The 23,094-nt window shown below is 37.9% G+C and overlaps 1 protein-coding gene across 2 annotated transcripts in view; it reads left to right on the top strand.

Moving 5' to 3' along the window:
• Trdmt1 (tRNA aspartic acid methyltransferase 1) overlaps positions 1 to 23,094 on the top strand; it is a 33,974-nt gene that overhangs the window by 5,175 nt on the left and 5,705 nt on the right. Inside the window, exons 2-11 of one of the 2 annotated variants that reach the window (XM_076572699.1) lie at positions 4,681 to 4,790; positions 8,112 to 8,188; positions 10,404 to 10,475; positions 11,065 to 11,130; positions 11,593 to 11,662; positions 12,629 to 12,712; positions 13,972 to 14,315; positions 17,022 to 17,079; positions 17,336 to 17,465; positions 22,152 to 22,271. In XM_076572699.1, the coding sequence (XP_076428814.1) occupies positions 4,681 to 4,790; positions 8,112 to 8,188; positions 10,404 to 10,475; positions 11,065 to 11,130; positions 11,593 to 11,662; positions 12,629 to 12,712; positions 13,972 to 14,315; positions 17,022 to 17,079; positions 17,336 to 17,465; positions 22,152 to 22,252 (1,112 nt within the window). In that variant the 3' untranslated portion in view covers positions 22,253 to 22,271. Of the gene's footprint in view, positions 1 to 4,680; positions 4,791 to 8,111; positions 8,189 to 10,403; positions 10,476 to 11,064; positions 11,131 to 11,592; positions 11,663 to 12,628; positions 12,713 to 13,971; positions 14,316 to 17,021; positions 17,080 to 17,335; positions 17,466 to 22,151; positions 22,464 to 23,094 lie in introns of those variants that run through there. The other variant, XM_006985931.4, reaches the window with a different exon arrangement.

Raw genomic sequence — 23,094 nt, forward strand, 5'->3', positions numbered from 1 at the left:
TTCCCAACACTGTGTAGCTCATGGGAATTTCACCATGCATTTCTCTTCCACTGTTTCCCCACTGTACAGTGCTGACGCTTGCCAGGACATCTCTTGATAAGCCTGGTGATTATAAGCTCAGTGTGCATGCCAGCAGCCAAATGCAGCTGTTTACATTTCAATTAAGATGAAATTAGAGAAAAATTTAGTTCCTTAGTTGTACTGGTCTCAAGCTAAATGCTTAATACCCACCCATACATGTATCATCCCAGACTTTGCAAATGTGGAATGTCCCTGTTGTCATCCACTGTAGAGTCCCATTGGATGGAGGAGCTGTTTTAGAGTAACTCTTAATTTCAGCTACCTGTATTTAGAAACAGAAATTTTAGGGTCAGTGCCTGCCCTGGGAAGTTAACTCCTTAACCCTAAGGGTTATCTGTCTAAGGACTAAGGGTCCTGTCGGTGCCGGGCCTCAGGCACTCTGTGGCCTTGACAGAAGTGGCTCTTGAGTGACCTTTCTCTGTTGGTCTTCCGAGGAGAAAGCTCCAGGGCATCAGGAGAAGATAGGAGCGGGTGGGTGTGGATGGGGCCTGTAGTGGCTGGCTCCCTCCTCTCAGGAACACAGCTTTGGTCGGCTTTCCCAAACACTTCCTGGAAAAGAACTTTTGTGCCTCAGTTCCTTTCTCAAGTTCCCCTCAAAATCCACCCCTGCTTTATTGAACTGTGTTGTGTTTTCTGATGTGATCTCTTTACTGTTTGTGTCTGGAAGCTCCCTCACGTGTTCTTTTTTATAAGCATCTTTCTCTCTCCCATGTCACTTCTCCAGATCTTCTCTGCCTTTCCACATTTTGTTGAAAAATAATATTTCAGTTCTAAGATGCAGTGTCCATGGAATAATTGGCTCTCAGTCCACACATCGAAGCGTATTCCTGTGTGGCCTTCTGTACCAGGTGGGGTGTTAACAGCAGTACTCTAAGGAGTGCCTTGACCCAGAGTAAACATGTCTGTTGATTAGCTAAACTCGTAAGGCTTTCAGAGGAAATTAGGTGGATCTATGTGTGTATGTGTGTTGGGGGGGGCTTAGTTTTCATTTTATGTGTAGAAATAATTTCTTAGCAGTGTCTAGACATGCAAACAGCTTTTAAGAAAAGCCAGGAAATATATTTGCTAATAGCAATAAAAACATTTTAAAGTGATTTTATGTGTGTATGTATGTATGTATGTATGTATTTATGTGTGTATTTTGGGAGGCATGTGCCACATGTTCGTTTGTGTGGGGCATCCATTCTCTTCACTGTGTGGTTCCTGGGATCAAGTACATGTTGTCAGGCTCAGCTGGCAAAGATGACACATTTTTTTTTTTTTTTTCCAGACAGGGTTTCTCTGTGTAGCTTTGCGCCTTTCCTGGAACTCACTTGGTAGTCCAGGCTGGCCTTGAACTCACAGAGATCCGCCTGGCTCTGCCTCCCGAGTGCTGGGATTAAAAGTGTGCGCCACCACCACCCGGCTCAAATTTTTTAAATTAAAAGTCTTTATAGTTCCACTTCTACCTAGCATTTTTATTCCCAATGAAGCTGTCTCTGAATGAAGACTAGACCTTAGGTATACTCATCTGCTTCACCATTTCACAACTAGAGGTCAGTGTTAACATACCTACCTGATTAAATGTCTCAGGTGTAAGGTTGAGGACACTTAAATATGTGTCCAACATTTTATGAGGGCCAGATCAGAAAGTAGATGATAAAGAAAGACAAAAGTTCTTAAGAACTATTCATTTCAGTGTGAACTGCTTAATTCTACATTTGAATTTAAAAAACTATTGATATTTCTCCATGAAGTAACTATGCATGAGTTTGTCTATTAGGCCAGGTAGAGAATGAACTTGCACCTTTTACTACTGGCTAAGTTCTTCCCTACAGCTTTTCCAGAAGCCTTGATCAGAAAAAGAAGGAAAACCATTGCTCTTCAAAGGTAGCTTCAGTCCTCAGAAATGGAAACATGATGTCCTCGTCATCTTCATATAGATCCCGTCTCACAATGTTCACAATAGAGTGCATTGTGTTTCTCTGTCAGAATGTCTCACTTTTCTAAGAAACTGTGCTTCCTATTAATAAACGTGAAATCCAGCATATTAACTGAAATGTCATGGATAAATCCATGCACAGCCTGGGATCGAACTCCTTCCACTTTCAAAGCCCTGCTGGGTTCCTCTCCCACCTCTAGTCCCTGTGAGAATTACTCTTGGGTCTCAGGTGAGAGAGCTCACATGGGCACAATTCTAGAGCATTCTTTCCACTTGGACATTTTCAACTTGTCATTTTCAAAATGTCTCTGCTGTTCAAAGGCTTTTGGAATCTGTGGATTTAAAATTTATTAGAGACTATTAAGATGACTTTCTTTGGATTCTAGTTTAAGACATTGCCAGAAACTGATTGGCTTGCTTTTTCCATTGTTACATATAAGTTTAATTTCTCCTTAGAAGCATACCTAAACACTTGTTTTAAATACCTAAACGTACCTAACAATTTTTAAAAAAATCAAGTTGAAGTTAACATCAGTAATGTCTTAGTACAGGATGAGCATCCTAGTCTAAACAGCAAACTGTGAAATGCTCCAAAATGAAAGACTTTTTAACAATCAACTTGATGCCATGAATGGAAAATTCCACTCGATCTCATATAATTTGTTGGAGTAAAAAAATGCCCAGAAAACAAACATTTTATACAAAATTAGGGCCAGTGAGATGACCTCCAGGCCATATGTACAAGGTATATAGGAAATAAGTTTTGTGTTTATACTTGGGTCGTATGTTGAGCTATCTTGCTATGTATATGCAGATATTCCAAAATCTGAAACATGCCTGCAGTTTAGATACTCTGTGTGTGTGTGTGTGTGTGTGTGTGTGTGTGTGTGTGTGTGTGTGTGTGTTTCCTAATACAAATAACTTTTTTGATAGTGCGGTAGGTTCCAGTTTTATAACAGTTTAAAATCTGTGCATCAGTCCACAAGAACAGTGCATTTGCTTACTGACTTTAAAACTCCATTCTTTTCTGAGAATTCCTTTCCAGTTCATCAGGCTTTGGATCTCCACATGAGACACTCAATTGGCAGTTGTTTTCTGTCCTCCGGCATATAATACAAGAACATAAAATTACTTATTGACTATGGTATGGATTCAGCACATGATTAGATTTTCAGTCAACCTGAAAAAAGATGAAAGTCATGTTAACCACCTCCAGGCCATCCTGCCTGCTTCTGTGGGGAACTGCAAGCAGGCTGCACCATGGAGATTGTAATTTATCTTATTTAGCAGAGTTGAATTCTGAGTTCTCATAGTGATTAGTGACTTGAATTAGTAAGTTCTGTGATTTTTTTAAAATTAATCTTTATATATTTTTTGGCTTAGAAACCTTTTTGTTTTAGGTTTTAAAGTCTTTCATGCTTTTAAACAAAGATACAATTTATAAACTCATATATCTTAAATCAAGAAACTAATTATTACATTTAAATTTAGCCAGAGGCAGCCACCTGTGGTATTAAGAAGTCTAGGGCCCATGTGCAAGGCACAGAGGACCATCCTTTTCCACAGAAAGGAAGTACCTGGGGGGATAGCTGAGTGATTTGGGCCTACCAGACAGACTATTTACTTGAGACATTGAAGTCCCTCTGTTCCCTTGAGCCTGTCTTTGCTAGGATTCCGTGTCAGGTTGCAGTGACTTTCTGAGCATGCGTCTTTCTCTGCCTTTTGTCCTGTGATCTGTGAAGGCGCTTAGATCCTGATTTTCCTTCTCTTTAAACATCTGGACCAGGGAAAGCTGATTGTTAATCAACAAAGGGCTACTAAAGAGAGCTGTTTGGGTCTGCTGGTGATCTCGTCATGTTAACTAATGATTTTCTCAAGTTTCAGGTTCTTTTATGTTTAAAATTCCCCATGTTTCCTCCTGATTTTGAACAGGATCTATACATAATTGATTCTGTACTTGGTTGGAGGTAACAGGGTGGTAACCATGAGGTATAGTAACAGCCACACTTAGAGAGTTCACACTTTTATTACAACCAAAAATATGTTCAGATTCTTTATATCGGAAGCTGTGTTGAAAATGTGTTTCCTCAGTAGCAAGGTGTACCTTAATATGAGCATCTCTTCCTCTGCTGTCTCTTTTATGCTGTCAGAATTTAAGTTTTAGCCTCTGAACCTTTTACATTTGGACACCAGTGAATTTACCTCACTTAAAAATTAAACTCTAAGCAGGCTGATTGTGTTGTGTGTAAGTTATATCTCAGTGAAGCTGTTATTATAAAATAAGCTTATATTAAAAGCAGTTTCAGTGGTATTGTGAATCAGCTTTTTCTTAATACAGGAAGGTGAGAATACATGGTCATTTATTTATATAAAGTTCTGAATAATAGGGCTTCTAGAGTGTGTTATAGGTGTTAAACGTGTGGTTTAATGAGAAAGGAAAGCTGTCTCCTAAGACAGTGTAAGAAAGTTGAAATCTTCTTCTCAGCACTCAGCAGGCTGCGGGAAGTAGTGCTGGAAGACCACTTCCTGCCCGTTCCTCCTGCCTGCTTCTTTATCGGGGTCTGAGATCAAGCTGGGTAGCTGAGGAGCAAGTCAGTGCAGGCTTTCTGCTCTTTCAGCTTTTCTTTATGGTGGGCTGATGCTGATGACCTCTGAAGACATTCCACTTATCCTTACAGAAAGTGGTATCCCTGCGCACGTGGTGGCTGCTGTTGATGTGAATACTGTTGCTAATGAAGTGTACAAGCATAATTTTCCTCACATACACTTACTGGCAAAGACAATTGAAGTGAGTATATATTATTATTTTAACACATATACTAGCAGTGAAAATGCATATTTCTAACAATTTCTAAATACTGGTTTCTGGCAGCTTAATTGGAAAATAAATCATGCAAATGAAAGTTTAGAAGAGGAATTAATGTTTGAAATTCTATCAAAAGAGGGAGTTTTATTTTTATTAAGAAAATTTTTTATTCATTTTACACACCAATCAAAGATCCCCGTCTTCCCTCCTCCCAGCCCTCCAGCCTCCCTGTCCTAACCTACCCCCTCATTCCCTCCTATAAGAAGATAAAGCCTCCCATGGGGAGGTACATTTAGTAGAGGCAGGTCCAAGCCCCTCCCTGCCTCAAGGCTGTGTGAGGTGTCCCATCATAGGGAGTAAGTTATTTAAAAACCCACTTAAAGAGTGAGGTCAGTATCTTGCTTTCTGAAAGAAAAGATTGACAAGAACATGCTTAACTTCAGATGCTTGGTTGTGAGGTGATAGTAAACTTTAATGGTTCACATCCAGGTAATAGTTACTTATATAATACTTATAGCACGTGGTAACAACAAGGAAGGGGTTCCTTGGCTATTACTTTTTGAATACTCATTAGCAAACTTGTCAGAGTTCATTTTTTTCACCTATCATGGACTCTTTTTTAAAAAGAATGTGAACAGTAGATGGCCAACACAAAGTGAACTCAATGGTAGTTTGGGAGATTTTGTCTTATAATGCTTTGGTTGGGACTTTTTTTTTTTTTTTAGCTTGCTTGTCTTTTGCTTATCTATTGTGGTTCCCCATTTTGCAGTATAAACACATTCAGAATAAGAATACCCAAAATATGTAATTCTGAATTGATTTAACAGACAGACTTAGGTATATTTAGGTTCCATAATTTCTGTAAGATGGCAAATGACATAACTGATTATTTTGTTAGTTTGAGGGATTCAAACTTTAATTATATTTCCTTGCTAGCTTTAATAGATAATGATAAACCATAATATATGCACAGTCTATAAAATTATTGGAAACAAGAAAAGGGGCTGTGGGAAGCACTTCTAGCTCATTTAAAGGAGAGTCAGTTCATTCATGTTTCTAAGGGAAAAAAAGACTATTTTTTTTATTTTATAGTATAATCAAGAAATAAGAATTATATATATATATATATACATATATATATATATGGTATGTGATTTTTATGTATTCACACATTCACATATGTATGCTACAAAATGGTTCAGTCAAGCAAATTGGCATATTCTTCCCCCTATGTTCTTACTTTGTGTGAGACTGCTGGGCAGGTACAAAGTACCTCACCATGCTGTACAGTGGATCGCCCAAACTCACTCTGGTGGCTCACCTGCAGCTCAGTGCTCTTCAGCCACTATCTCTCAACCAGTTTACTCTTTGCCTCTGTGAGTTTGTCGTTTTCAGTTAACATATGCAGGTGAGGTCATAAAGTGTCAGCCAGAATCTAACTTAAGAAAAAACACTGATTTACCTTGTGTTCCCATGGATCAGCATGAAGGTGGAGGCTATCTCCCTGCTTATGGTGTGAGGACTAGATGAGGAGGAGGCCAAGAAGTGGAAGAGTGCTTGGTTCTCAGAGAGAGAGAGAGAGAGGAAATTCTTTGTCTCCTCCTCCTCTTTCTAGTAGACAGTAGCAGGTGACTTATGATAGGCAGTTTTTAAATGAAGAAATGAATTCATTTAGAATGAATGAACACTCTGAGACTAGGAAGATAACCGTGCTAAGAGCATGATTGTCCGGGGCAGTAAGACCTTGACAGCAACTCTCTTCAGAGACTGGGATACAGTTTTGGCTGTGTACCAGGTCTGTCTTGAGGAAGGCAGCTTTCTCCAGAAAGCCTGCCAGAAAAGTCTTTGTTAGCATCTGTGGTCGGGCTGAGATGGTACACAAAGGTTCATAACCAGCGGCAGAACTCCTTAGTCAAAAAGCTGTAGATAAAACCAAAGTACTCAGTTAAGTTAGCTTGCTAGCAAGTGAGAAATTACTAGTGGCTAGTGTACAAGTGTCACGAGCAGACACTTCATCGAGCTTGTTCATTGTTTGTACAACAATGCCTGCCATGGAAATGGTACTCAGAAATAGTAGTGAATTGATTCATAAAAATTGCTTAATGAATGAACATACTGTACTTATAAAGTGACCAGAGAAATAACAGGAAAATGCTGATAAAGGATGAAAGGAGGCTCAGAGCTGACATTAGATAAATGATTAAATGGTAATTGGTTTGTAAAATACCTTCACAGGGCAGGACAGGATAAGAAATAGCCAGCCAAGGTTTTCATTGTTTATCAGTTCTATGCTACAAGATAGGCAAACCATTGTCTTATGAGTACAGACTCCATAGTTACAAATAAAACATGAGTAAGCTGATCAGAAACACATCTGAAGGATGCTCACAGTGTGTCTCAAGTGGGCTTTCTCTCAGAAATGCACCAATGTCTAAAGTAAGGATTCTGTGGATATGATTTAATGAGATCCTCATTGAAAAGAAGACGACTATATCTGAAAGCAATCATGAAATTCAGTGTCTTTTCTGAACGTTTTAATATCTTGTAACAAATTAGAAAAAATGAGCACTTCTCAAGATTGATATGTTATTTCCTGGCCTTATGCATGTCACTAACTCTTAATTCAATGGAGAGAGCTGACATGTTCCCAGGTTAACTCATTCTTCATGGAATTCAGAGCATAAAATTTCCTGCTTTATCAAAACAAGCTTTTTAGAGATTTGTTATAATAATTAGGGAGGTTGTGATACTGGGCTATTCTTCTTACATTTCTGGTCAGGAGTGCTTAATGAGACTTGGCAAATCCCTGACATGTGTTTCTTGTTGTTTATCTTCTGTGTACACATAGATGCATTTTTGTATGCATATATAAGTGGAACCAATTAGGGATCATTTGGATTCATCTTGTCCTACTACGATTATTGTGCTAAACTGACATGGTACTAAATTGACTCTTCTGGCTGTTCAGTACATCACACTTGCAAAACAGAGAAATATATTGATAGCTGCTTAAAGATTCCCCAAACCTTTGCCAAATATGGTTAATTACAAAATAAAGTTCTACTTGGTCAAGTCCAAAAACAGCAGTGTTACACCTGAGACCCCCTAGAGGAACAAGTGTTGTGGAGGGAGGAACCACTGTTTTTCCTGACTAGATTGCTTTGGGAAGTTGGTGTAACTGAAGCGGCACTGTAAAGCACTCTGTTAGGTAGACCTATGATTTCTGATGTCCTTAGTTCTAATTGTTTAGTATTTTTTTCTTCATTCTATGCATTTTTTTTATTCCCAATGTCCATGCCTTAGGGTATTTCAGTGGAAGAGTTTGACAAGCTGTCTTTCAATATGATTTTAATGAGCCCTCCATGTCAGCCATTCACAAGGTATGTATAATAAATACTTTCTATTAAGGAAGAGTAGGTGGGGGCTGAGGATATAGCGCAGTGGCAAATACTTGCCTAGCATGCATGAGGCCCTGGGTTCAAATCACAACACACACACATACACACCTCACTACAAATAAGAAAATAAAGAAAAATAAGTAAAGAAAGAAGGAAAGAAAGAAAGAAAGGGAGGGAGGGAGGAAGGAAGGAAGGAAGGAAGGAGGGAGGGAGGGAGGGAGGGAGGGAGGGAGGGAGGGAGGGGAGGGGAGGAAGGAAGGAAGGAAGGAAGGAAGGAAGGAAGGAAGGAAGGAAGGAAGGAAGGAAGGAAGGAAGGAAGGAAGAGGGAAAGAGGAAAGGAGGAAGGGAAGAACGAAGAACTTGGTAGACTACAGCTGCACTCTCCTAGCTTTCAAATACTTTGTAAATGTATCCTTTCATTCACTCATCTGTATAATTGAGCATCAAACATAGGCATGGACAATTATTGTCAGAAGAGAAAAGTAATTTGATCAATAGTAGATATGCAATACTATGTTATAAGTATATTAAGGTACATTTATTTTTGTTTCAAATTACCTTAATTGCTTTAAACTGTTGAGCATTTGTCATTTAGAGTCAGTTCTGATTAGTGAAACTGAATTTCCTTAGGAAATGTTTCATTTGTATATTACTTATGTAAGAAAATGAAAACTAGCATTGCATATATTTGCAAATTGTGTATCAAAATTAACATTATAATTCAGATTTTTTTCATAGCCACATTAGAATTTCTCATTCAGGTTTATGTAGTAATTGTCAACAGTGTGTCTCAAGGAATTGTGTCTTAAACCAAATTCATTTTCTCTGTTTAACAAAATAAATTATTTTAAGTAGCCATATTAATGGAGTCTTATTGTTACTATTATTTTGTAGGTGAGAAACTGAGGCATAGAAAAGTTAACTTTTCCATAACTATACAGTTAGACAAAGGTCAGAACCATTATTTATTAATCATTTATAAATTTTTATTATATGACTGGCTGAAGTGTTAGGTAATAAATATTTTGATTTAAATGAATATTCTTTTTGTTTTGTTTTTGTTTTGTTTTTCAAGACAGGGTTTCTCTGTGTAGCTTTGCACCTTTCCTGGGACTCACTTGGTAGCCCAGGCTGGCCTTGAACTCACAGAGATCCACCTGGCTCTGCCTCCTGAGTGCTGGGATTAAAGGCGTGCGCCACCACCGCCCAGCTAGATGAATATTCTTGTGTTGCATTTTAGCATCACTGAACTTGATGAAGCTTATCTCCCTGGGGTTATTGTGCCCATGTGCCATACAGTGTGTTTGATGCTGTAGTTGCTGATCTGTGGAGTTATAATTGAAAGGAATGACTCATAAATTAGTGTTATATAAATGTAACATTTGGTACTGTAAGCTCCCTGGTAGTACCATGAGAACACTGAGGACAAGATGGCATGTGTCAAAGAAGACAGAGAGTGTGGCATATGAAAGTGGCTTTAAGCATGTGGAGAGTGTGGCCCAGTGTGCACAGAGCAGGATTCAGCCTGAGTACATGTACTGCTGCAGCGGGCCCGGGATCTAACCTCTCACCATCTTCACTGTATGTTTGCCCGTTTCCAGCTGCTGATGCCGGCACTGACTCTAGTTGTTATCTGAACTCTGGGTGGGAAGGGACCGAATATTAAAACTGAAGATTTCTGAGGAATCTCTTTAAGTCCAGTTTAATCCCCAGCCTTTAAACCTCAGACCCCACTGATAGATTGACGGAGATGTCACATAGCTTAGGGCCATGAAGCCGCTAATCACCGAAGTGGAAACCCTGACCCTCTGCCCCTGTTCTTCAGAACCCATGCAAGTGTTCCCTTCTACTTGAACCTTGGCCATGCTGTGAACTTTGTCCGGTCTGTTTGCTAGCCTGGTGCTGCCCGATTCCGTGTGCTGACCCTAGTTTGTCCAAATCCGGAGGTCAAGGGTCTGTTTACCCCGGACAAGATTATCTCAGGATTCCTTATTGTCTAGTCTGTTGAAATGGCGGTTATCACCAGTGGCATCTGCTCTGGATTACTACCCACCCACCAGCCTGTTTTCTTTCTTTTCTGTTTTGTTTCTTATGGTGAAGATCAACTTACTTAAATTCTCTTAGTTAACCAAGTCATTTTGGTATCATTATACAAAATTTTTGATAACTTTTTTTGTGTTTTCTTTGCTTTTTTTAGAATTGGCCTACAGGGGGATATGACTGATCCAAGGACAAATAGCTTCTTATATATTCTAGATATTCTCCCAAGGTAAAAATTTAGATTTTTGTAAACTTTTCTTAAATTTAAAACTATGGGCATGGAAGGATGTAATGTTTGCCATTATGTAGAGATTAACAGTTGCCACATGCACCCTTCTCTTGTCAGAACTAATAAAATGACAGCAAATGTCACTCCATAGTGAGTGACAGAACTTTTAGTAACCAGCTACATTTTCTTGCCTCTGTTCATTCCTATTAGTCACGTAGATGTTGCCATGCTAGTGAACGCTGCCACCGTGGCTGAGTGGCAGCCAGTGCTAGTGAACGCTGCCACCGTGGCTGAGTGGCAGCCATACTAGTGAACGCTGCCACCGTGGCTGAGTGGCAGCCCTTTGAGTTGTGCTGTGCAGAAGGCCTGTGAAAGCCAGATTTTGAGATGTGCTTCAGTGGACATTAACTCCTCAGTGTGAACTTTTCCAAGTATACCATGTCTTGGGGAAAATGAATAAAATAGGGTTTAAAATTCTTTAAAAAAAAATGTAGAGAGTTACTTAAACTTCCACTTCTCACAAGTTAGGATTTTCTTTTTGCTTCTTTGTAATGAACTAGTTGCATTTCTGTTTGGTTTTGGTTTTTAGATTACAAAAATTACCCAAGTATATTCTTCTAGAAAATGTTAAAGGTTTTGAAGTATCATCTACAAGGTAAAAAAATATATTTGTCTTGCATATGTCTTAGAACTGGGGGAGGAAAGTGAGGGGAAACTGTGGTCAGGGTGTAATATATGAGAGAAGATTAAAAAAATAAAATATTTGCTAAATTGAAAAAAAATAAATAAAATGTCATTTCTCAAGTAATAACCTAGGAGCCTTGTCTCTGAGTGGCTTGAGTAGAGTTGGGTTTTTCCCTATGATGAAGTGTGTGCTGTTGTATAAGAATGCCATGTTTATCCTCGGGGGAGGCTTTGCCCTGGAGGAGGTGGAAATGGGTGGTGGGATGGGGGGAAGGGGAGGGGGCCGGGATGGGGAGAACAAGGGAATCCATGGCTGATGTGTAGAACTGAATAGTATTGTAAAATTAAAAAAAAAAAAAAAAAAAAAAAAAAAGAATGCCATGTCTAAGCAAGGGCTGGGAGCGTTTCTCTCTGACTCCTTTTCTCTTTCCAGAGGGCTGCTGATACAAACGATAGAAGCTTGTGGCTTTCAGCATCAAGAATTTCTGTTATCTCCTTCCTCTGTAGGTACCACAATTACAGACCCTTACGTAATCGATCATTTCAGGGCTTCCCCCACTGGGTATTTAATGTAATAACCAAATAGATCTATTTTTAATATTTCGTACAAGGGTTAAATTGGCTCAGACATGGCTCTTACTTTTTGAAGAACATGGTGCATGCTTGTTGATTTACTTGTACATAAAATAAGTTCATTAAATCTCATGCATTTTTCTTTTAGGAAAATAAACAAGTATAGGTTTTGAAAATGAGTTAGTTCTACATGTTTAAATTAGGTTTTCGCATGCTATAATGCTCAAAGTAACCTAAGATTGAAAGCGAAGTGGGCATATTATTTATAATTCCTTTTTGTTACATGACGTTAGGTTGTAAGCATTGTTTTCATTTCATGTAAGAAATCAAAGCACTTGTTATTTGAAAGATTGATTTTGTAAATGTTGCTGTATTTGTTGTTTTTCTTTTTAGTTTCTTATCATCATTAGCTATATTATATAGTTGTTTGTCGACAAATGAAAAGAAAATCTATTTTAAAAATTTACTAAGTAAATTGTCAGAACTGGCAGTGTAACTGATCTCGTTAGCTTTATTTCAGATCATTGCCTTTTCTAGAGTATGGTAAATCCTCCTCTTCAAAAGGAAAAGTAATAATAGCAAGAATATCTATATGTGAAGTTAATGTTTTTACTGCTATTATATTATCAATAGTAAATACAAAATGTCTCTATTTCTTACTTGTGAATTATGACCCATGGATACATGATTTGTCAGGGATAACCATCATTCAATGAAAAGTACAGAGCAGCAATGTAATTGGCTTAGATTCTTCTGTAAAGAAGACTTCCAGAAATCAGTAGCAACATTTGCACTGGCAGAAACCGGGTGCACATCTGAGTCTTTGTGTAGGTGCTGAAGTTGCTCCAGATCTCCCCCATTCCATGTGGTAACTAATTTCTCTGCTCTGCTTGCAGCTTGGTGTTCCAAACTCAAGGCTACGGTATTTTCTCATTGCAAAGCGGCAGTCAGAGCCTTTCCCTTTTCAGGCCCCTGGTCAGGTAGTGTTGCTGCTGCTGCTATTACTGTTTACTTGTGAATGGATCTCAGTCTGCTAATTTCTTCTCAGTAACTACTTCAGGCTTCTGTGTATAGAGTTTATAATATAGGTCATCTTCATGTCCATTCCAGGTCTCTGCTTCTCCTGATGTTTACTTTTATCTCTGTTCTCTCTTTAGTTTACTTTTCACTAAACTAATTAAAGCTAAAACTCATAAAGACTTCATAAGTTTAAAAATTATCAGTATTGTTATTCCTTGTCTCCCCATAACTTCAAGGACCACTGACTTTTATATTTGTCGTTCTCTCTTCCCAGTTAAAGCCATTGATTACTTCTGATGAAATATAATATGCTGTCTTTAAAATGGCCTGTTTAAACATATTTATTATACTTTCCCTGATGCCAATGTTATTTGTCTTAATTGGTTAAAAATGTAGTAATGATTAGTATAAGTTAATCATTAGCTTATACAAATTCTCAGCTGCTAAGTTGGGACTCTTGATGAATAATTTTATGTTTTCATGAGAAATGAGGAAAGGTAACAGTTTCAGTGGCTGAAAGAGCTTTGCTCGGCATAGTCATCTCCAGTACAGCTCACAGCCTGTCACTCTGCTAGTGAAGACCAGTTATCATTTTGACTCTCTGTGACAAGCGCTCTTTCTCTACTGGACAGTTCCAGAAACAATGTAAAAACCGTATTAGGGAAGACTTAATCACTAAAAATTCCTTGAGTAGTTTTCTCATTTGTAAAATAGAAGTTTATACAAGATTATGAGTTTCCAAATCAAATCATCCCCACTGCCCACCCCTCCATGGGAGGCCCCCTGGGACATAAGTATTCTCAGTGAAAACACTGTGGGTTTTGTTTTATGTTTGAGTATGTTACAGCATTCTCTTTTTAATGAAGGAATTTGGTAATCTTTAGTTCTGTACACATTTTCCAATGCCAACATTGCTTTTTAAACTTACTTCTAGTTGTGCTGCTGTGTTTATATTTGGCGAGCTTTTCCGTTAATAAGTACACCAAACAGGAATTCTGTGAAATAAGTCCTCTGCAGCTTACTTTCTGTATGGCTGTATGATTAATAACTTCTGACAATAACTCATGGACATAAAATCAAACCACAATGTCTGTTTTTTTAAATGTCAACCTTATTTATAAAGGCTAAAAAGGTTTCTACATGTTCTGTTGACATTATTAATTTATCTCTTATTTTAAGTAAAACTTTTGTCAGTTTATATTTTTTTATTTAATGCCAGATACTGATGGAGTTTCCTAAAATTGCAACTGTGCAGCCACAAAACCATGCAGTAGTTGCAGAAGATAAGTTAAGAGTACAGAGAACTGAACCAAATATCTGCTTGGATAGCAGCAGCACACAGTGTTCTGGCAAAGATAACATTCTTTTTAAGCTTGAAACTGCAGAAGAAATTGACAGGAAACTCCAGCAGGACAGTGACCTCTCTGTGCAGATGCTGAAAGATTTTCTTGAAGATGATGACACAAATCAGTACTTTTTACCCCCCAAGTTATTGCTGCGATATGCTCTTTTATTGGATATCGTTAAGCCCACTTCCAGAAGGTCCATGTGCTTTACCAAAGGGTAAGTTTGAAAGCAGTTTCCTCCGTGTTATATCTGAAATCATGGGTCATAGCTCGCCTTTTAGTTTTTCTCAGAACAAGAAGTGTTTGATGATTAAAATGTTTCTCTTAGCCTGACTTCTTTCCTAATTGCCAGTAGAGCATGAGTGAACATTCCTCATGCAGAACATTCTGTGCACCACCCACAAAGTGTTCATAGAAGACAAGGTCATTTGTGAATGGCCTTTGTATAGCTTAAATACTTGTGTTAACCTGATTCCTGTAGTTTGTGAATTGGTCTTTTTGTCACCTTTTTTTCTGTGAGACACATCAAATCTTGAGAGTGATTTCTATCAGTGTATCAAAAGGAATTATATTTTAGTTTAAAGAAATAAAATTGAATTATCCAGTTACAGTTTAAAAACTAAAACTTAATAGGTCTTGAAATGTATTCGCATGTTCCAAAATTCAAAAGTTACTAAGATTATGAAACTCCCTACTATATCTGTCTCTTGGCCGTCTAGTGTCTTTGTTACCAGCCTGTGGTATCAATGTACTGCATGGCCTTCCAAAGGTGTTGTTGCTAATATTGCTTCTCGGGATGAACATAAAAGAACTTTTTCTCACCATGGCAAGAATGCTCCTATTCCTAATGTCCCAGGCACAAACCGTGGCATGATTCCACCAAAGTTTACTCTTGAGAACCAGTGAGTTTATTGCATTTCCTTCCATAGCACAGATAAGGGGTTACTTAAAGTGATATGGGTACTCCTGACCCCCAGCAGGCTGCCCCTGGAAAGTCTTTACCCAGTAGGGATGATGGCTTGCCTGTGTCTGCACAGATGGAGGATCCTTTATCTAGTCTTCCCTGACCTATGTGCTCCAGTCCTCCCTGAGCCATAATAACGAAGGCAGAGTTGCACAGAACAGGTGGTAGGAAGCAGCTGGATACTCGGGTGAAGTCTCTAACCCTCCCACCCCTCCATGAGAGACAAAAACAGTCAACAGGCCCAGCTGGGGTAACCTTTCCTAAGAGAACATAGATGCATTTCCAAAATGGTGGCTGCTGGCTTGGAGGGTAGTCACTCCTAATCTTCTTTGGATATTGTTGCCATGGTAATATAAAAATCTTTTTTATGTTCATGGTAAAAGAGGATTATAATTTGTTTTATTGGTTGCCTATGGTTGAACATTTTAGTGTTTTGCTTTGGGTTCTTTCTTGACTTATGACAATTTTTAAAAAGCTTAGAGTGATGGGGAAAATTGGACCTTTCAGGAAAAAAAAGTTAAAGACCCTATCTATTTTGTGCGTGCCCCTCAACTTCATTCACTGGGTAGGCAGTTGTGTGATGTGACAGTTCAAACCATCTTTTTGTCTGCTGGTTTTAGTCTCTCCTGCAGCCACGTAGACTCAGCCTGATTTTATGATCTGCCTCTGTGCTTGCAGAAGAAAGAACTTATTACTGTAAAAGACTCCACTCAGCTGTTATCTATTACCAAGTGCAATAGGTTCTGCTTAGGACTCTCATAAAATAGTACTTATCAATTTTGTAATAAAAGGCAACCTTGATATTTTCATGTAATAAAGATGACATAAAGGAAACCTTACTGTGGCAGTCTCTTCTGCTAAAGATGGCACACACACACATATGTTTAACTGTGTAGCGCATATGAAGAGGCAGTGTGAAACAGTATTTTTCCCTGATGTACTTTCCTAGTTTATAGTTTAAGTTGTCCTTATTGTGAAAAGAGAGTGTTTATGTGGTGGAAAGCCAGCTTGGCATCAACAGAAAAATAATGCTACCTTTCATTTCTGAAATATTTTATACTTCTTGTACAATTTTTAAACTAATTCTTAAATGAAAATGATAATAAAAGAATACTGAGTTAATGAAAGTTAAACTCAGGTTTAGTTTCAGTGAAGCACATCTATGTGGTATTAGGGGGCTGAAGATTTTCGATGCTGAAAAGAAATTTTAATTCAGGCATTATAAAAATAATAGCAGTATGTTTTCATCTATACATATGGTTTAATGTGGCATGGACTTTTGTAATATAGTGTGTACTTTCTAATGAGGAACATTGCAAATATGACAGTTAATAAAAAATGCTAATACATCATTCAGTGGTGTTTCTACAACTCAACTGCCACGTGTAGTTTCTGAGAAGTTTCGATAGAATTATGTCTTTTGTCTTATTTAAATTACAAAGCATATTTATATGCGACTACTCAAGATGTTTCAGAAGAATATAAATGTATGTCATCCAAGAAATACTTTATCACTTAAAAATATTTTTTAGAGAGATCTTGGGGGATTCTCAGATCAGTACAGTGTTCTTAATCAGAACAAGGGTGAGAATTAGAACCCCAGAATCCATGTCAAATATAGTTAGGCATGGTGGCATGCACCTGCGACCTCAGCTCTGGGGAAGTGAGAACAGCAGATCACTGGACCTTGCTGGGTGGCCAGCCTAACCTGTTTGGTGTGTTTGATACCTGTGAGAGAGCCTGTCTCCAAAGAACATTGGACTATGCTTGAGGCATGATACCCAGGGTTGTCCTCAGACTTTCACATACATGCACATACATGCACACCTACGTACACATAAACAGCACACAGACTCACACATACACACACACACACACACACACACACACACACACACACACAGATAATTGGCATTAAAATACATTGGGTATTATGTATTATTCATGTGAATTTTTCAGGTACGGAAGCTACATTGAAGGGACAGGCTCAGTGTTACAGACTGCAGACGATGTGCAGGTACCATGTGTGTTTTTAAACTCAAACTTTCCATTCAATAATGTTAAATATTTAATTTAAGAATATTATAATAATTTTAAATGGCCATTATTGAGCCAATTACACAGTTGTTGCACAGGGACTCTTTGCTTATACATTCTGCTACCGTGTGGCACAGCAGATCGCTCGTCCACTGTTCTTCAGCAGCTTCCCAACTGCAAATGTGAAGTCGGGTCACTTGGTATTGTTTAATTTCTCTTGGATTTTTTTTTAACAGATTGAGAATATCTTCAAATCTCTTAATGATTTGACACCAGAAGAAAAGATAGCTAAGTTGTCACTGCTTAAACTGCGATATTTCACACCCAGAGAAATTGCAAACCTTCAGGGATTTCCTCCAGAATTCGGTATGTGGGATCCATGTAGACCACAGCTTTCCTTTATTGGAGTTCTCAGAATTTTGTTAGGAACTCACATGTGATTTTATGAATGAAGCCATGCATGACAGGTGAGTTTAGGAATCCCCCCTGCTTTCTGCTGTGACAGCTTTGGCGTTTTCCTGACTGGTCTGCACTGCAGTCATGTCTCAGGCAGTTCCCTTCTGACCCTGTTTTCCCCTTACATCTGGTAGTGAGTCAGTCCAATCAGGCTGAGGGTAAAATAGTGATTACTAATTCCCTCAGGCAGTGGATAGAATCCCCTTTCTATTTACATCTTTGTTTCCAGAGGTCCGAACTTGAAAAGTCCATACTAGATTGTGTGTGGAGGGGGAAAAATCCCTTCAGTTGACTCATTTTGTTATTTGTATTAACTCAGGGCCTCAACTATGCTACACCAAGCTACATTCCCCTGCCTTTCCCTTTGTAATTATTTTTATAATGAGACAGGCTCTTTTTAAGTTGACCAGGTAGTCATGAGGCTACTTTTTAGCCCAGGTTCTCCTTGAACTCATGATCCTCCTCCTCCTCAGCCCCCTCGGTAGCTAGGATTACAGGCTATACAGCAGACTCTGCTAGGCTCGTCTGGCATTTTCACTGTAAGAAGGTAAAGGGTAGTTGAGTTAACCAGTTGTTGGATACGGGTTGTATTTGTGGTTGTTTTTTCACTTGGGCAAAACTACATTATCAGTTATTTGCCTTTGTTCTCTGCTATAAGGAATGTAAGGGGCACTCAAGATCCTTAGGGGATCTACAGCAGGGGAATTTACAAACAAAAGCAAAGATAGAGGGAAGCCAAAGTCCTAACTCCACCATAGTGTAGGAAATCCAGGGATTAGTGCCATGAAGCTTGGACACTGCCCTGTGTGCTTGCAGTGACTGTAAGCACCCCCCCACCCCCCCCACCTTCCATTGCCACCAGTGTTCAGCTCTAAGAGATCCATGTTTTCTTACACCAGGGCTCAGGTGCTCTCCATACCTGACTAAATGGGCAGAGGCACAAACAGACCCACCCAGCATGCCTCCAAGGCCAAGGAGGAGGAACTCTGCCTCTGAGAACTCTGCTTGAGGATTTGAATATAGAAGGGAGATTTATTATATCCAGTAGAGTTGTGATATCGATGCATGTTTGTGAGATGAATAATGGGCCAAAGAGATTGGGTTTCAGATTCTGGATAATAAACTTACAGATGAGGTCTTGGGACACAGTCCTCTCGTACTGACAACAAGTTGGCTATCCCACTTAACTGCTCTCAGTATTTGCTTCTGTGAACATAATCACAGCAGCCGGGCTTATTTTTTACTCCCTGTCCTTTGAAAGTTTATCACTGTTGCAATTTGCATTTATAAATGTAGGTGTGTGTAAATAAATGCTTTATGTGTGTGTTTGTATGTATAACAATAACAATTGAAAAAGAGACCATAATTTTGAGAGGGAGCAGGAGTGAGGGCATAGGAGAGAGATGTGGGAGTGAAGAGCAGTCGAAATGCTCTAATTTTAGTCTACTTTTTTTTTAATTTAAGAAAAAAATTGCTATTTTTCCCTTTTTTCCTCTTTTGGTCATCTCATTCAATCCTCAGTGTTTTAGCGATTGTCACTAAAGAAAGGAAGACTTTCCTTGGTTTATGTCACAAAGGGAGAGAGCTTTAGGAGCTGAGGGTTGGACTCACTCCAGTTTCCAGTCTGCTTTCCTAGTTACTATTCTCTTCGTATTTTGAACAAGCAGATGTAGTCTGCATACTACTTAAAAGTATTGATTGTCTAATCAAAATGAGTTCCTAAGTCTTAGTACACTGATTATTTTACCTCTAGAGTTGTGGTCACCATGGTAATTTTGAAACTTGATAAGGGATTTGGAGGGCCAGAGTCAGACCGAGCTATAGTCTTTGTTGCTCTACCTTATATTAACTTTTCTCTTTCAGTTGACTTGTTTGTAAAATGTAGATATAACACCCACTTTATGAGGTGTTATGACAGTTGACTGAGTTAGTATATTTAAATGCCTATATAAGATCCTAGAAAAATTATGTTGGTTTTAATTTTTAAATTATAGAGAAATAATTTTTAAATATTACATTATTTATTTATTTGTGTGTGCACACGTGTGTGTGTGTGTGTGCACATATGTGCAAGTGCCATGATGTATGTGTAGATCAAAAGATAGTATGCAGGAGTTGGTTCTCTGTCTTTATCATATAGGTCTCATGAACTCATATCTTTAGGCAATGGCACTGAGCCAGCTTGGTAGACCCTAGAGATGGGTACTGTTTATTTTATAAATTTCATGAATAGTTTTTCTGTTTTGAAATTTGAGGTGAGTAAAATAGATTTTCTTGAGGTTCTTCAAATGTATTTGTATACAAAATTTATATGAAGAGTCTCTTAATTTTTAATTCCATTTAATTTGTAACATTTTTAGATTAAAATATAACCACATCATTTTCCTTCTCTATCATCCCTCCAACCACTCCCATGTGCCTCCTCCTCGTTCTTTCTCAAATTCATAGCTTCATTTTTTGTTATTGTTACATATTTTAAATTGCTAATTCTCTTTTAAAATATATGATATGCTTGTGTTGACAGTCTTGCCCAGATGTTACCGTAGAACATGACACAACTGTCCTTCATGTGTGGTTCCAGCATAGGCTGTGGGTACAAAACTGGACATTGTCTGAGCCATTTGTCCCCTGGCAGTGATGGATTCATATCGATCTTTCTGTTCATTTTGTCCTGGTGTCTTGTGACTGACAACTTGCATGTCTGTGACTAGTTGGCTTTAGGAGAGAGACACTGATCTTTACTGGGAGAAAGCTGCTGTCTTGACCTTGTACATTCTATGTGGTTTTGTTTTTGAAGACTGTCGTTACTTTAATATATCAAGGTTTTTTCTTAAATCATCTTTAACTTAAAAACTATTTAATTTTTCCATCATGCAGTTTAGACTTTAATATCTATATAAAATAAAATTCTGTTTCTAAACTCACCTTTCCCTTTAGTGTAGTCTTAATAATGCAAAAGATCATTCCCTAGGATAGTGTAAAAGGTTATTTATAAACACATTTGTGTCTCTGGTGTTTGGAACTAAATAGTCTTTGAGATTAGTAATGTGGATGCCTGCGACTCACTGTCTGTAGCATGTAAGCTTTGCAGTCATTCTTAAAATTGAGGATGACAGGATTATTATAGTATTTACAGTTATCTTATTACAGTTACTATGGAGCCTAATATTGGTGAAGCTATTTTATGTAATGGTCCTTCATTACAAATATATGAAATTGTACTATCTTTAATGTTCTTAATTATTTCCTTTGTCTTGTTGTCTAATTTTCTTTTGCTTCATTTGTTATGCCAAATCATACTGTATGTGACTAAATCAGATAAGAGAAAATCAGTTTATAGAAGCAAACTATGAAAACCAGCTATATACAGGATATATAAAGACCTCCTCAACTCAACAATAAAAAGAAAATAATCCAACATAAAAATGTGAAAATGGTTTGAATATACATTTTTTCAAGGAGATAGGAAAATAGCCAATAAACACATGAAATGGATGTTAAGCATCATTAGTTATTAGAGAAATGTATGTGAAACCACTGTGAAATAGTCCTTCATATTCACTAGAGTAAAATGAAGCAGTGCTAATGTCTCTGCAGACATTAAACTCATACCTGACTCAGCACTTTTACCTCTAGATACACGGCCAAGAAAAGATTCTCATAACATGTATATATTATGACATATAATATCCCAAAGGAGAAACAACTCGCATGTTTACCAGTGAATGAATGAATAAACAAAATATGTCTCTTCCATTAAAAATATTATTAAGTAATAAAAAGTAGGTACTAAATTTTGCTATAATGTGAATGAATTATTCTAACTGTAAATAGGCAGGCATACAACACATCTCTTGATTCCATGTATATGAAATCAGAATAGCCAGATGTGTAGTAGCATCAAAAAGCAGTGGTTGAGGGTAGACAAAGACAGGGAGCAGGGAGTGACTGGTTGCCGATGGGTACATGGGTATTTTTATTTTGAAGCAATGGAAATGAAGATGTTTGAGAACTCTATCCTAAAATGCACGAGGCATATATTTTAAAAGGTAAATTTTATGGTATGTGAAGTAGAGCTCCATAAAAGTGTTGTTTAAAAAAAAAAAAAACTACCTAGAAAAATAGTAGCAACCATTTGTCCAAGTGTAATAACCCATGTTTCTGTGAACTCGTCAGTGTGTGTTTGCATTAACCATACTCTGATACTATATTATTGTGTTATACAGCACCTGACTGTATAACATTATAGCATGATGTTATACAGTATTTGGGCCTCCAAATTCTCATTTATGTGTAAAATTCCATGGTCATATTAGCCATCTACCATCTTTTGTGTTTAGCTATGGGTATACTTTCTTGGTATTGTGTCCTTAGGCAATTTCATGCATGAGCATCCTAGAGTATGCTTACACAAACGCAACTTCAGCATCACAAGGTGATACATTGTATAGTCCACCATCATGCATAATGCCTTCATTGACCATGACACTGCCAAGAAGACATGAATGTGTTTATGAAATGAATTAAAGGTATCTTTTACTTCTGGAAACTAGGATTGCAAGGGACTGTATTATAAATGCCACCTCTGTTTTCTAGGATTTCCTGAGAAGATAACAGTGAAGCAGCGTTACCGTCTCCTTGGCAACAGCCTCAATGTGCATGTAGTAGCAAAACTCATCAGAATCCTGTGTGAATAATTGGAAGGACTTCTGAGAGGTGTCAAGTATTCCTCCAATTCTAGACAGTAATTCTAAAATTCTATTTGAACTAATTCATATCAAATTTAAATGATTTTAATAGCATTTTAGTGGATAATTAGGAACTTATTCAATGCATGTCAAATTGTTTTTTTTTTAATTTATATTACTGTATCCAATAAACTTCACTTTGTTGTTTTGTTTTATGGGCAAATATTTTTTTTTTTTTTTTTTTTTTTTTTTTTTTTAAGCTTTTAAAAGAAGCATTTATTTGTAGTATGTGCATTACAGGAAACACAACACAAGAAGCCAAGAGCAGCCCCCCAGTCACAAGCAGCTCAGCTTGACGTGTCCTTCTAGACGCTGCAAGTGTACACACATTTAGGGAACTGAGATTATACAGTATGTACCATGCTTTCCCCCACATTGCGAATATTCACCAACTAAAAACCCCACGCTACAGGAGTATTTTGATAACCAAGAATACACCACGCTATTTCAATCTGTCAGACAAAACTGTAATCCTGTCTTCCTTGGCAACAAAAATTTCATAGAAGACTAAAATGGCAGCAGGCCTCTAGATAGAAGTACTGGCGAAGTTACAATTAAAATTCTGCATTCCTCAATGCTCAGCTTACAGGAAAACAAAGCCACAGACCACATGAAGTACAGCATTCCTAAGTTTATCATCAGATCTATATACTAAAATATGAGGAAGGAGGCGTGTTCCTGCTCAATAAATGTATTCCTACGGAGTAGCTGAAGATGTTCCTACGGCAGGGCTTCTCAGGATGTCAGTCTCAGCACAGCACAGGGCTGCAGATCTCGCCCTGTGGGCCTCC

This window comes from Peromyscus maniculatus, chromosome 5 (assembly GCF_049852395.1).
Source record: "Peromyscus maniculatus bairdii isolate BWxNUB_F1_BW_parent chromosome 5, HU_Pman_BW_mat_3.1, whole genome shotgun sequence".
Taxonomy (NCBI): domain Eukaryota; kingdom Metazoa; phylum Chordata; class Mammalia; order Rodentia; family Cricetidae; genus Peromyscus; species Peromyscus maniculatus.